This window comes from Condylura cristata, unplaced genomic scaffold (genome assembly GCF_000260355.1).
Source record: "Condylura cristata isolate star-nosed mole 26May11 unplaced genomic scaffold, ConCri1.0 scaffold00016, whole genome shotgun sequence".
NCBI classification, from domain to species: Eukaryota; Metazoa; Chordata; class Mammalia; order Eulipotyphla; family Talpidae; genus Condylura; species Condylura cristata.
Window position 1 is genome coordinate 35,460,931 of NW_004567117.1, and position 15,708 is coordinate 35,476,638.

The 15,708-nt window shown below is 36.5% G+C and overlaps 1 protein-coding gene across 3 annotated transcripts in view; it reads right to left on the reverse strand.

Moving 5' to 3' along the window:
• TCF4 (transcription factor 4) overlaps window positions 1-15,708 on the reverse strand; it is a 339,912-nt gene that overhangs the window by 20,624 nt on the left and 303,580 nt on the right. For all 3 annotated transcript variants that reach the window (XM_004683915.2, XM_004683927.2, XM_004683926.2), the window contains 4 exons: window positions 11,484-11,551; window positions 10,493-10,571; window positions 7,963-8,039; window positions 5,218-5,421 (listed from right to left, as the gene is read on the reverse strand). In XM_004683915.2, the coding sequence (XP_004683972.1) occupies window positions 5,218-5,421; window positions 7,963-8,039; window positions 10,493-10,571; window positions 11,484-11,551 (428 nt within the window). The remainder of the gene's footprint in view (window positions 1-5,217; window positions 5,422-7,962; window positions 8,040-10,492; window positions 10,572-11,483; window positions 11,552-15,708) is intronic.

Here is a 15,708-nt window from a genome sequence, read left to right on the forward strand (position 1 = left end):
CGCCACCAGGGAGGCCCCTTCTGATACATTTTTAAAAATTAAATAATAGTTTATTTTTACATCAATTTGGGCCTTTTTTGATACATTCTTTTTAACCTTAAGTAAAACAACAAATGTTACTGTAAAAAAGAAAATGGGCCTAAGATTGGCTAAAGTGAGTGACTTTGAAATGTGTGTCATGTTATGACCAGACCTGAAGGTTCCAGTAAGAGACTTCAAGGGATGCTGTGGAGGACAGGTGAGGGCGGCAAGATTAAAAGAGGGCTACCCTCCACTTAAGTCAACTAGAGCACTAAAACTTCAGGTAACCACCATTACTCTACCAGGTGATAAGGTGATCCTTCTTTCCAAATAACAGGGCTGGGTTCCTGCTAGTTATGGGTCCTGCTGTAATGCTATTGCAACTTGTTTTTTACTTGCGTCCTTTGCTACTACACTGTGAGCCATCTAAGAACATAAGCCATGTCTTAGCACTGACATTTGATAACCATGTGATGAACGAAGGGACTTCAGGCAAAGAAGTACCTGGGACCCACATTAATCTTATATACTAACAGTGAAGGAGATTTTTAGCTAAATGAGCCTGTCATTGCTCACTCTACTGACCAGTGATCAGGAACACACATGGTCACATGAAGACATTTTTGATATGAGTTTTGTTCCTATTCAGTCAAAAGAGATTAGGTCATCTGAAACGCTATCTTTCAGGTCTCGTCTGTGGATCTGAATATTAATAAATCAGAGAATTATATTTGAAAAATTGCCATTTCAATAATTTACAAAAATATTTTCATGATAGAACATCAGGATTAACCTTGGAGATATCTTAGGCACAGGGGGGACTTACGTGGGTAAGAGTTTCTATCTGGGTTGGTGACAAACTCAGTTCTGTCCTTACTGTCCCACATTCAGAGAATTCTGAATTGGTTCTATTAGGAATTGAGTTGTTACGGCATGAAATATATTTGCTAATTTAAAATTTATTACTTTAAGGACCTGAGCAGGGAGAACTGATTCTTCCTGCCACTTAGCACATGTTAATTTAAGAGTAAGTATTTAGAGAATGTGGGTTTTAATCTACCATGCTACCACACTGGAGGAAAATTCTTTATCTCCACATTTGGGTAGAGAGCTCCTCTGGGAACGTGGCCATGTGATGCCTGGAAACTTCTTTCATCAACCAACATTTATCAAGATTTGAAAATCACAAGCTCTTAGCATCTAAAATTAGTTAAAAGGTACACTTATAGACTACAGATAATCTCTGGGTAGCATTCAGAGTAGTAAAATAAGAGAATGGAATTGGAGTCAATAGGTCTAAATTTAAGTCGAGCTCTGTGATTTTAGACTAACTACTCAAAGCTTCTAAGGATCATCTGACCAACACCCACTGCATCCGCACAGGGCTGCGGTGAAGTCTGACTGAGATGACACACTGAACATCCAGCACAGGGGCTGGCAACTTGTCAGAACTCAGGAAATATTAGTTTCCTTTCTTTCCTTTTGACTGATGATTTATCTATTGGGAGGGAAACAAAATGTAATACATGGTACTCATGGAATTTACAATATAGTTTGTAAGGCAAAAATCATACCTGTGAAAGATATATAACTGTGTTAATGGGGTATGATAAATATCTAGTCAATGGAATGATTCATAGTGCTATGAGAGTGGAAAAGAAAATGACTATCACAGATGGAAGGAGCAAAGGACAAATCCTGGAAGAGGCAGAATTTGAGCCAAAGATTTGAGAATAGGTGGGAATGAGGCAGAGAGAAGTGGGTCGATGGGGCAGGGCGAACCAGACAGAAAAAAACAAAAACAAAAACAAAAAAAAAACAATGAGAGTTTGATTCTGGTAATATGCACAGACAGGTCTTATTGGAAAAGATTTGGGTACTAGAAGAGCTGAATACAAGGCTTTAGGTAAATGTAATGGGCTTTGATAAGATGAGCTTAGAAACTGCTCTTTATCTTGTATATAATGGAGAGCTGGTGAAGGTTTCTGAGCAGGAAACAGCATGGCCAAATGTTGTCTTGAAAGCCCACAAATACACAACATTCACTCTGGTGCTATGAACCATGCTGCTGTGAAAAAAATTCCTTTCATTACACTAATACTTAGTAAATCACTGAAGACCTACTTCAGAACTCCAAGGAAAACATTTTATGAATCAAAAGCTAAGTACAATATGTTAGCAATTAAATGAGATAACATAACAGCCGAGGCAGAACCATGGTTTTCCCCACCATGATTTCAAGCTGCTGCAGAAAGAAATGCTTATATCATCTTCCAAGTTATCAAGCCATTTTGTTTTGATTTTCAGGAGGCGGGAGAGAGGAAACAAGAAGGGTACAGAGGTCGAGACGATTCAAAGGTGTCTATTCTTTCATCAGATGGAGTTATTAAGGAGAGTTATAAAGGTGATTTGCTCAAAACAAAGCCAGGCCTGGGATAGGTCTTAAGTTCCAACAACTCGATTCTACTCCAGAGCAACAAATGAAGGTGTGTCGTTGGGAAAGGGACGCCCCCCCTACCCGCTCTCTCTGCCTAAGTTTCCGGTGTATACCTCCCACTGCTACTTTATTTACTGCAGCTGGCCTAAGTTTTATAGCCTGTTTCATGTATTAAAATTCAAATGTGGAAAACATTACCAGTATCCTCCTTGAATTTTTTTTTTTGGGGGTGGGGGGGTGGTTGGATTTTTTTTCTTCCCCTTCAACTTCCTTTTTATTGTGGAATGTATCAAATGGTCAAAGGCTAACTTCAGACTGACTAAATTCAAAAACTATTTCCTTTGTTCTAATGTTTTTGTTTGAAAATTCATACCGGTTTGCAGAAGGAGAAATGACAATCCGATCTCTTCCACACACCTTAGGGAGGAGAGGGTGAGCGGTTCCAATTCTGTGGACCCGGTGAATGTTTTTAAGAAGAAATGAGAAAGATTGCAAAACCTCATTTTCTGAAAAGGGCAGTAGGCTGTCGACAAACCACCTCTCTGGAGTTGCTCTATTATCTGGCCTGGCTCTGTGGCTGTCCTTGATTGAATTATAAATGTCTTCAGAGGACTGAGCAGGAACTTTTCCTCATCAACAAAACTAGCAGCTTTATTGATTCTGCATAGCTTTTCAAAATCAAATCAAAGATGTTTCTCTCTAAGACTGGCCAGTTATTTCCCTTTTGTTATCATCTGGTCCTTTCTCATTCCCTTCACCTGGGTCAGTTTAACTCCCATGGGCAAAGATGGTTCTAGTCTCTTCTTCTGATGATCCCAACTCTGAAGCAGACCCAAAAGGAGGCAATTCAAAGGTCAAATAGTTCCCCCAAACAGCTATGTAAGTTTATTATTTTAAAGAACCACTTAACCTACATCTGGTATTTAAGAGCTAACTTTACATATTTATGGAAAAAAAAAAAAAAACTGTCTCTGAAGCCATGCCGTGGGTGCATGTTGCATCCGCTTAACATATGCAAAATGAACACAGCTCCAGAAATTAAACTATTTTTCTCTTGATTGAGAGCAGATATACAGAAATGGTTATAAGTCACAGATCTGGCTTTTAATAAAGCCAGATTTCTTAATTAAAAGCAGTGTTGTTTAAACATTGTAGTTAAAAAAAAAAAAGAGCTGTACAAACTAAAATCTCATATTATATGCATCCCAAGTGTATTTTAACACATTACCTGAGGCCAAGCTAAATTAAAATCTAGATTTTCCTTTTGTAAACTCTTAACAACTGCCATGAATAGACAAACAATTTTTACTCAATGATGAATTTTTAGGGTAGAGGTCAAAGGAAAAAAATATCTAGCTTTGGCATTCAAAAATATCTTTCCACATTTTAGAAGTGAGTTCACTGCTTCTATTTATAAACCAGTATTTTTGGTTTCAAATTGGTTGCAGGTTTCAATAATACAGCACTCAGGTTGGTACTCTTAATCTCGGTCTTTTATTGAGGGAATTTCAAAGGAGAGCAAGAAAATATTATTGAACGAGAATAGAAAGAGCCTCAGGAAAACTCGTACTTATTTTACATTTTCTCTTTGGAATCACCTGCAAGAGACGTTACAGTGACGCTACAGTGGACCTCCAAACAACTGACTTTTTTAAGGACACTAAGGTGTTTGCTCACCAGGTGGGCATTTGAAAGGTGCAGATTTACACAAAATTACTAGCAAACTTAAATTTCCCTCCCAATTTTGTCATTTTATTAATTATCACCACTTAGTGCTTTGCTAGGAAGCCTCTGAATCTCTGAATCATAATCATGCAATCCTCACTCCTAAAAAGGATGCACTCTCACATCTTTTTCAAATGTAATGACCAAAAAAACATCCAATTTCTACATGGATAATTTTTAAATATTCAAACAGAGAGTTACTCATAAATAGGTTTTAGTAAAACTATGTAATTTAGATACTAAGTTAAACAGTCTCACACCATATATTTAGATGGGGAATCACACCATCTAGCTATATACCTCCTATATTCAGTTTCCAAAGACTTTAATAAAAAGATATTTCACCTTTATTTATATCTGAAATGCCAGCAAAGAGACATGAGCATAGTTGAGCCAAAGATTACCAAGATGAAGAAACACCCACAACAACCCTGAAATTCACTTCTAGGTAAATAATTAAGTGAAATGAAATTGTGTCCACACACAGTCCATGAGTATCCAAAGGGAGCATTATTCAAAACAGGTCAAGAATAAAAATAACCCAAATAGCCACCACCTGATGAAAGGATAAATATAACCTATATCCATAAAATGGAGTATTATCTGGCAACAAGAATGAATGGCTCTCTGATACGTGATAAAACACGTATAAACCTTGAAAGCACGCTAAATGAAAGACGCCAGTGAGAAAAGGCCACCCCATGGGGTATGATTCCATTTACAGGAATTCTCCAGAACAGGCAAATCTACAGAGATAAAAAGTAGATTAACGGTTGCCAGGAGCTGGGGGAGGGAGGAATAGAGAGTGACTCTTAATGTGTATTGAATTTATTTTCTTCTTTGCTGTGCTGATGGTTGCACAACCCTTTGAAAATGCAATGTGAATAAAGCACGCTTTAAATGGCTGAATTGTATGTTAACTGAGTTATATCTCAATAAAGCTGTCTAAAAAAGAAAAACAATATCAGCAGTACTATTTATACATGAAATTCTAATTTTCTATGATAAACTAGTCTGCAAATTTCATCACTTACCATGAGTGAATGTCTGTTGGCAGAAAGAAGACCGGTTCCGTACCCTGAGCCCAGACCACCCATTGCTCCATTATGAGAAGGTCCAATGATTCCATGCATGTCCCCATGGCCACCAGGCATAGCTGTGGAAGGGCCCACTGCATGATTCCGGAGAACGTGAATAGCGTCATCCAGTCTTTCTAAACGATCTTCAATTCGGCTTTGCTGTGGGTAAATAAATGATGTAAAATTTGATTTAGTTTGAAATATGTGCATAGATTATATAGTAAAACTTGGGTTGATATACATTTCATGCTGGATTTCTGGATAGATAAACTTCCAATAAAGTTTACTTTCTTAAAACTATAATAAAAACAATGTCCTTCCTAGAAAACTGATGAAGAATGCTAAGGCTTTATAGAGTTCTTTTTTATGAACAAAATAAATTCAATAATTCTTTTGGGACATCTTAATGTACAAATGCTATAATATATTGCATTAGCTTGAAAAAAAGTTATATTTACATTAGCAAAGCATTCACTGAATTTAAGAAATTCTGGCAGGCTTTGGTTAAAGATTTAAAAAAATTAACAATGGGAAGATCACCAGTTAAATTATCTTCGGGAGACATACTTCTCTAGTCTTCTCTGTGTTATATAATACAGGGATAAATACCAAATCTGGGACAAGTAATTGCACCCTGATTGTAATTTCTGGAGTAATGCTCAATTTTTACCTGTGCTTCTTTTTGCCTATCTGTTATCACTAGTGTGTGTGTATATGAGTGTGTGTGTGAGTGTGTGTGTGTGTGTGTGTGTAGAGAGATAGGAGTAGAGGCCAATAAAAAGTTACAAAAATTCTGTCAACCAAAGTGGTATAAGATTTTAAAACTGAAAATTTACGAAGATTTGAATTGATTATCAGTGGGGGGTTCAAAGTCCTTACTATAGTTAGAATTTAACCATAGTTAACAAATCTATACAATTAAAAATCAATAGACCTTTCTTTTTATCCTAGCATTAGGATCATTAGGATCTTAGATAATGTGAACACTGTAATTTTTGGTGAAGAGAAATGATATGTAGATATGTGCTTTGTTTTTTTTTTTTTCGGTGTGATTAATAATGATCAAAGCTGCATGTTGCTGCAACATGCATTTTAAAAATATACCATTAGATCCTCATTCTACATGTACAAGGCAAGCAAGGAAGACATTATTATCCCTTTCACACAGATTTGCAAATGAAGCTCAAAGAAATTAAGTAAATTAATTATCAATGCCACACCGCCAGGAAATGGTAAAGTCAGCACTGGAATAAGGTTTTTGACTTCAAATCTAGGATCTTTTTGTACTCTATGGTGCTACAATCCACTTTGATTTCCAATGGCTTGTGCAAACAGATGTACCAGCTCTACTGTATGAGAAAAACAATTCCTAATTACTCTACACTGACAGGAAGAATGTGTGTCTAATATAGTTAGTCTATGGTACAGAGCATTCTGATTTGGTTGGCTTTGCTGTTAGTTCTAGTTCTGCTACTTATGTGATCATGAAAAAGTTATTAAACTTCTTTGAGTTTAATTTATCTAAAAGGGAATGATGATATGGGCTCCTCAGTGTAAGAATAAACACAAAAGGAAATAATACATGTGTCCGTCACCCTTTCTGAATCACCTCTTCCTGGTAGAGCAAGCAATTGAGAATCCCCTTTTGAGTGTGGAGAATTCAAAGAGAACTGAAATTGTAGTTCACAACAATGAGCGTAGTCTTTAACGTCTTAGTTACATAAAACCCAGTTTTGATAGCTGGGCCCCAGAGAATAACCTAGGTAGACATTTAAAACAGCTGTGGTTTATCTGGATGTCAGTTACTTGTGCAGGTAGATGATGCATTAGCATTATGGCAAAACTGACAGCAAAGAAAAGCACATCTTTTGTATATTCGACTTCAGATCTTCCTTAATTTAAATACTAAACCAAAAGAAAGACAGGAAACCTTGAACCACTGGAGGGAAAGCATTAATTTATAAAGATAAATCTGCACCATTTTCCATCTCAAAATACATCGGAAAGAAGAAAGAAGGGGCACTCAATTCTGGGTTGCTACCTCTTCTAGTTGATTCCTGTACAAACTAACTACTGCATAGAACAATGTTGTTCACATCCTTCATATTTCCAGCCCCATAAAGTGCAAGTGGAGAGAGACCAAAGTGTTAGACACTGACTCACCATGTGAACATTTATAATGTTAATTACACTGATGGAAATGTTCACCTATTCTTTACTAGAAAAACTGGCATTTAGTGATATTACTAGATTTCTATGGGAACCAAAGTGAGTGAAGTAGGCCTCTTATCCTGAGATCAAGAGGAAAACACCAATAAACCTGTTATTCTGGAAAACAAAGCAGAAGTCCACAGAAACTTCAAATGCTCCAGCTATGCAGCTTGGCGGAAACTCCAGCACTCTTGGGCAAGCTATTTTACCATTGACAGGGATTTTCCCCAAAGATGGGGAGAAGGTCACCACCCTTCCAGGATTTCTAATTTCTTATCTGGCTCTAGATTTTTAAAGGCCTGGGCTTGACTGTGGTAGTATCTGGGTTACAATCTACACACAGGAACAAGCAGAGTCTAATAGCTTCAGCCAAACTGCTTATTGTTGGTGGAAATGTTCCTTTCACTCAAAGTACGAGTCTTGGACAATGAGGCTGACATAAAAGAGTAGAGTCTTTAAAATAGCAGGAGATTAGGCAATGAGACTTACCAAGGAGTGTAAAGGTCCTTCATAGTTAGGGGATGATGAGGCCTGTCCCCCGTTTCTAGACCAAACAGCTGTGCCTGCTAATATTAAAAATGAGAATTAAATGAGATCTATGTAATCTTAAAAATCATCTCTCTAGTATTTAATTATTTTTTAAGTAGCAATGCTGATTTTCATTTAGACAATAAGGAATTTCCATACACATTTCCTATGTAAGCATTTTGGGGCAAAGAAACATTTTATATGTAAAATGTGTGAACTCTACATCGAGTCTGGATTATCTCAGGCTTCTTCCTAAATGGGAACATTTGGCTGATTCTTAGTTCCAGCTTCGAGAAGCCTAGTTGAAATAAATCTACCACTATATAGAGAAGCTACATTAAAAGAGTGCAGAGGGAGGCTTTTGTTAGAACTTCAAGGAAGGTCAGTTTGTTAAATCAGAGTTCTCTCACGAATAAAACCCAGCTCTGCTACTTGCTTTAAAAATGATCCTCGAGAAGGGATTAGGCTTCAGAAGCTTTTATATGGGAATAAGATTAATTAGCAGTGATCCACTAAACCAGAATGTTAAAAGTGAAAGTATCACAAAAGTAATAAATAGTTTCTTCTGAAGGAAAGAAATCATCTTGTATGATCCACTAAATTTGAAGGCAATAAAAGATTCCACAGTAGCAAATATCACATGTTTAACCTACAAAATGAAAACCACTTGCAAATTGAAAATAATACACATTGTTGAAAACAGAAAATAAACAATTCAAGACAGGAAAAAAATATTAATATGTATCTTACTGGTCCTGACACTGTTAGCACTTAAAAAATTGTTTATTCCTGTCGTTCTGGGTGTGCATGTGTGGGTCCTTTCATATTAAACGTGAGTAGGGTATTTGGTTCAGTTACTTTTTGTGACAGAAGCTAGGCAGAATTCAGTGTGACAGCAATCTGTTCCATATTTCCATCTTCCTGTTACCTCTTCCTGACATGTGGTCTTCTAAGATGCATTACCAGAACCCCAAAGTACCCTTGCTTCTGTCATCTATCTAGAACATGCTGCTCATATTAGAGTATTTCTGGCATTTGCTGGGATGCTTTGTACACCGTCACTTTCTCCCCTCATCACTAACCCAGTAGTGGGGCAGCAGCAAGTGGGCCCCATTCTCACTCATCTGAGCTCTGGCGTTGCTTGTCTACTGGTGTAAGCTCAACATTGATGTTGCCTTCCTGGGCCTTTGTATAATGATCTGCATAGTAACAGTTTAAGACTAAAAGACCTGTTCTCTAATTTTGTTAAATAATATATTTTATTATTATATTATAAATGAGAAATTAGAAATTAGAGCTACTTTCTTTGACATGGGGATTTCATTGTTCTCAGATTCTCTTATCACTTTCCTCCCTGGGCTTGATGTTGGCTCAATTCTTTTCTGCTCTGGATATGGACACTGTGATCACTTCCCAGGGTCTAACAATAAGGTACTGAACCAGAAGTGTGTAATAATTCTAAACTTTAGTTTACATTTTGTCATGGAGACTGTTTCGCTGCTAATCCATTATGTTCTTATTACAACCTCTATTCCCTCCCAATTTTGACTCTTTTTTTCTGCACATATGAACTTCAAGACTCAGCTACTCCTAACTCTATTCTGTACTCCACCCCGCCCCCCGCTCCCCCGTCAATGGACAGTTGGAAAAGGCTAGATATTAGATATTAAATCTCATGGGCTTCATCCCTAGAAGTTGGTGGCAGACTGAGCTCTTCCATTCTCTACTAGGGAACCTGGTTAATAATGGGATGAGTGACTACTGCATACAGGGGATGATGATACAGCACTAGAAGATGCAACTTTTAAGCAAGGGACTCTTTTTATAAGTTACAGTAGATCAAGTTTCATTAACAGATGCAGATGTCACTAAATATTCTTTAAGAAGTGACTTATTGTCTGTCCGAAGCACAGCCATATACCAAGCAGAACCTTAGGAAGCGTATAGACGAAGGGCAGTGAACTTCTTAAATGGACCTCTGACAAGGGAAGTGTTTCACTACAGTAATTCAGCACCTTAAAGTATTTGAAGCCATAGTCGTGTCCACTTGTTATATTTTAAAAACAAACAGCCTCTTTAAATCCACAATTCCATCACAATTTATTTATAAAAGTATAGTTTCTTCGAACATTCTAATGGTACAGAATTTTAAAGAGGGGATTTAGAACTTGTAAAGTTTTGGTGAGAATAGTCTACATTTGATGCTTATCTACTCTATAGTCTTCACGATGTTAAGTGGAGTTTTCTTCTGAGATATTTTATTGGAATACACAGAATTGCCAAACATTGGCTATGGAGCTAAGAAAAGTTAAAGAAGTAAGATTCATTGTGTGTCAATCTGTCTTTCCCACTTATTTCAATTTGTCTGAATAGTTTTTTATTTTGAGATTGTCCAGGGAGTGATGTTCCATCAACTAGAGCAGATATGTAGAGGGAGGGAGGAGTAATTTTTATAAATTGTTACTATGAAATAAGATTGAAAATACAGTACCTGAGAGAGAAGGAGGAGAGCCAACGGGAGTTGAAGGGTTTGATGAAAAACTGTTGTTAGTGTGATCTGGAGAATAGATCTTAAAACAGTGGGGAGAAAAAAAAAACAAAAACAAACCCTCATTCATTAGGAATATACAATCAACAATTCTGTAAGCTGCAAAGTATCAAAGCAATTCATTAAAAACTACAAGTTACCAAATATATTTAACAACTACACTATAGAATTAAAAGAAGATTCATGGAGATCATATAAAGAATACAAAAGGAAGATGGGGGCCCCTGATCTAACTCTAATCCTTTCCCTACCACAGCTGTATGGACAAAGGTAAGATACTCCAAACCTCCCTGTCCTCATCTACAGTAAAAGCCCAGATAGTGTCATCTCTACAATTTTTGTGCAATTCTGTTTTCACTATGATTAAGAATTTGATTCCAAGGCATAAAAATACACAGATTAAGGACATGTTACAGCAACACATCCCCACTATTTGATATTTGCAAATGAAATATTTAGTTTCTGCAGAAAATATTAGCTATTCTTCCCGCAAGCATATAAGCTGAATGACTGGGAAGATGTGTTCCGTTCCAGCTTCTGGGCAACAGAAGCGAGTCCCTGAGTGCCGTGCCAACTAAGTGACAACTTCACATGGGCCTTAGTGATTGTCATTTTATCTTTCAATTGCCTTCTCCAAAGTACTTTAGACATGCTCCTTACAAAGTCAGTCTTGGCTGGTCCTGAAGAATAGTCACAAATTCATAACTGTGACCTTCTTAGTGCCTCTGTGAGGAGACAAGATGGAAGACACCGGCCAGACTCTGGAAGCTTTGGCGCACTCTCATTCTTCAATGATCACTATGCAAGAGGGCTAGCATTTCCAAAAACCAAAGCTATTTGCCATTCATTTTCTAAAACTCCAAATGTCCACTTATGATTCAAGTTTACCCCTCTACAATGGTGCATGAGACGTCCAAAGTCAGTATTTCCTCACCGAAGCAAGTGCTTTCCCCAGAGCATCTCCAGTCTGGGAGCTGCCTGCTGCCCCGCTTCCTCTATTTGCTGCAAAAACAAAAGGCAGAATATGAAAAACCAGGCAGTGAGACGTCTAACAATTTTCTATTCCTGGTCCATTTACTCACAATTTAATTGCATTTTTAATGCTAATTACAACACATTAATCTTTAATTAGCATTAATTTGTTTGCTGAGGTAGATGTCAAATATATTCATGTTACATTTTTTACAGATAAAATATAAACCTGACACCTTGGTTTAAAGCTATAGTGCCTCCCTTGCTATTACTTTCTACCTTGTTGCTTACAAGTAGCCAGTAATAGGTCAGGACATGTGAGCACATGAGGTTCATTGCTAAGAAGTGTGCAGTACCCTTGGGTCTCTGAAGTTCACAAAGTTTTACTTTTCTTTATATTTAATGTAGATAATCAAATTATCTTCACAAATAATTATTCCTGCTTTCAAATAAAAAAAAAACTGACAGCAAAATAAGATGATTCTCTCAAGAGTTCCACAATAAACAGAATAACATAAGAAATCTACAGTAGTTCTGGCTTCCTGGGAAAGAAAAACTTTCATTATTTTAAATAGTGTTTACTCTCCACATATTTAAGTCTGTGTTCATATCACAACATTTTTTGAATTGTTTATGTTACTAAAGCCTCAGATTCCAGAGATAAAATAAGCCCATGTATTCATGAAGCAATCTCTATTATCTTAAAAATTGACCACTTTATCTACAAAATATACAGACAAAGAGCATTACTGTTTTTGTAAAGATACAGATTCTAGTCTATAATTCAAAGCCAAATCAATTTAACAAATATTTTTTGAGGGCAGTTTACTTTTATAAGATGGCCAGTGTTAATTTGAATTTCTCATTATTGACACAATACTAGAACACTTGGTATGTTAGTTTATTAAACCTTCAACACTAGCAAGTGGACACAGTGTTTAAAGAAAATCTATTAATTCCAGAAGACGTTTCTCACTCTTTTGTGAACTAAGAAAGGAAATCTTAAATTAACTGAATAATCCAAAGCAAACATAACTGCACATTGATCTAATTTTTTTTTAAAGATTTATTTATTTGTGCATACAGAACTGGGGTACAGGCCAGAGGCTCAGGGGCGGTGAGAGGCTTCACCAGAGACAGAGTGAGGAGCAGAACAGGCAGATCGATGAAGTACACTGCTGAGGGGAGCAGCAGATGGGTCAGGAGAGGTCTGCCGCGCCGTGTGGTCACCTCTGGGGCAGGCGGGAATCGAACTCATGTGGAAGCGGCTTTAGATTCTCAGAGCTGTGCTTTAACCCGCTGTACCACCAGGGAGGGCTGCACATTCATCTAATTTTTAAGAAGCCCCCAGCCCTGCCCTCCATTGTACAGGTAATCATGTCATTGCTGCCGGTAAAATGGAGCAGAGGGTCATATCTCAAGTGGTCAAACTCTCTGCTTCTCAAGGATATTATTTCATTCACCTGACCTCTGCTTAGTATACTTAAACCATGCTTGCTATTTTTCTATATTTACACACTGGGCAAGTCAGTAAGATAATCTTTTGATGTGTGATCTATTATTTGGTTAACAAACCCCAACCCTTTATTCATTTGTTAATTATGAAACTGAAAGATAATGGGTATGTTGGTACAAAAAAAAAAAAAAAAGCAGAAAGCCACAATCTTCTTTCTGGAAAAAAAAAACAGCCACCAAAAATAACAAGTCTATTCTTCACATTACAAATTCATAGTACTAGTTATGAAAAAAAAAGCATTAGTTATGAAAGATTATATGTCTAAGCAAAGTTTTTGATATGAGGATCTGACATACAATTCAGTGAGTGGAAAGAACTCACATATTATTAAAAATACTGGTATATGATAGGGGTATCTGAAATTGTATTTGACATGGAAATGAAATTTCCATGCACTTCTTTAAAATGAAAGAAAATTTAAAGACAAAACAAAGATTTTGAAAACAGAGATTACTGACATTTTCTCTGCATGTAATATATACATACCATGGTGTTTGGGACAACTATCTGCATTTTTTTTTTCCTAGAAGTAATATTATCACATATACCTAAAATTAATTTATCAGTTAAAATGATCTGTGATATTTTCTTGATTATAAAAAGTGATCTTTATGAAATCAAAGTTCAAAAGATTATTTCTTCCTTTGAGCAAATTTAAAAAGAGGGCGATACATTTAAAAACATACTATATGTGTTTCCATGAAATCCAACAAAAACAAGTGAAAATCAATAAAAATATTTTAGGACTTATAAAAAAAAGTACACTGATTTAGCATAGAATCAACACTAGAAAAGACATGATCAATGTGATTATTTTTATACAACACCTTTCTAACTAAACTTTCTATTAGGGTCTATTTATAGACAGAGATATTAAGACTCAGGAAGTAGAATAAAAAATAGAATCAACTCCTTATCCTATGTTGTCATGAAAATGTTTCAGAAAACTACAAAGGCTGCTCGTGGAAACCACTGATAAGAACAGACTATTTTTTAACATGAAGCCTCTACCTTGTAGCAGCTGGAGAGCCAAACCCAGGGCTTAAATTTCAAAGCAGTTTATTGGGGCCTGTTTGCCCTTTCACTTGGAATGCCTTTTGTTCTGTTCCAGGAAACCGTGGAGAAGACACATTTTCAAGAGCCCCTAAACATTTTAAGCTACACGGGTACTTCTTTAAAAAATTTTTTTTTTCTTATTATTTCTGTGAGTGAGAAGTCAAAAGATATAATCAGAAAGTTTCTTTTTAATTCTCAAATGGCATAACTTCTTTTATATTGAAAAAGGGGTCAAGTAAGCGAAAACACACTTGGTGCTCAGCCAATCTCCTTTCGACTTTGATGTTACAGACCTTTATTATTAATCCAGGCTCAAATTTTTGTCAACTCATATTAAAAATTACTAAAATATACACATAAAAGAAATAAAAGATGGAAACTATTGCCCCTACATGGTCAAGGCTGGATTCATTTTTTTAAGTTATTTTGGGCCTCATCAATTTCCCTACCTCAAGAGAAAAAAAAAAATCAGTCTCTAAGAAGGGCTGTAATATAAATATTAAGGAAAGGTGAGTAGTTATTAAGAGGAACTGAATTTTGAAGGAGGATTTGACTGTCAGCCACCCAAGCCAGCACTGTCATGGCACATGAGGTACTGCTGTTGGCTAGAAGGGGAGAGAGAGGGGAGGGTTTGATATCTCAGCCACCTGGTAAATAGGCTACCCTCCTTTTGAATCTCAGCTTTGGGGAAATGGCAATTCTCAATAGAGCACTCCCTAATCAAACACCGGGAGGGGTGGAGCCTGGGGACCAACTACTGAAAAATCGGCATTTGGAAAGTGTATTACCCCTTTATTATACACCCATGAAGATATATAAAGAATAAGATGAGCAATTCATACATTGCACGTTTTTGTGAAAGAAGATGACTGCTTTAAAATTCAGGTTCTCCTGAACTGTGTCCAAGTCACCCTTCATGTTTACTGAACTATGAGAAGCAGCTTAACAATACCATGAACTTGTCTATAAAGAGGAAAAATGAAAACATTTCTAGCATTGCTACTCTGTACAGTTTTAGAGTGAAAACTCAAATCTATGCTACTGCATTAATTTTTAGCAGGAGGAATTCCTACGAATTCAGGGGGGAGCGCTGGTCCCCATGACCATGTGCAGGCAATGGACAAAAAGACTTAACATCAGACTAGTTTGCTATTCTCTATTGGTGGTCTTTGTAACTAAGATTCCATGACATTGCTGGATAAAATTCTTGTTACTGCTATGCTCAGTGCTCTTCATCTCCCAACTGTATTTGAAGGCTCATGATTCTTGCAAAAGACAAAGTGAGTATTATGTGACTACTCTAATAATAAAATTACTGTGAAACCAAGTCCTCAAGGGGAAATGGACATAATGTTTCTACTAGAAAAGCCACATACTAAAATGCATCATGTCATACAAACATGTCATTAGAAGTGAAAGTTGTAAGCCAGATTAATTCACAAACCAGATAGATATTCCAGTGTAATCTTTAGCATATGTTGTATTAAATCACTCTGGGTAGTCTATTCCTTCAACACTGCTTGGTTTGAGGTTTAAAAATATGGGAAATACCATGCATTAGAAAGCAAGCTGGTTAAAGACTAATAAAACAGTAATAGTTATTATAACCATTATG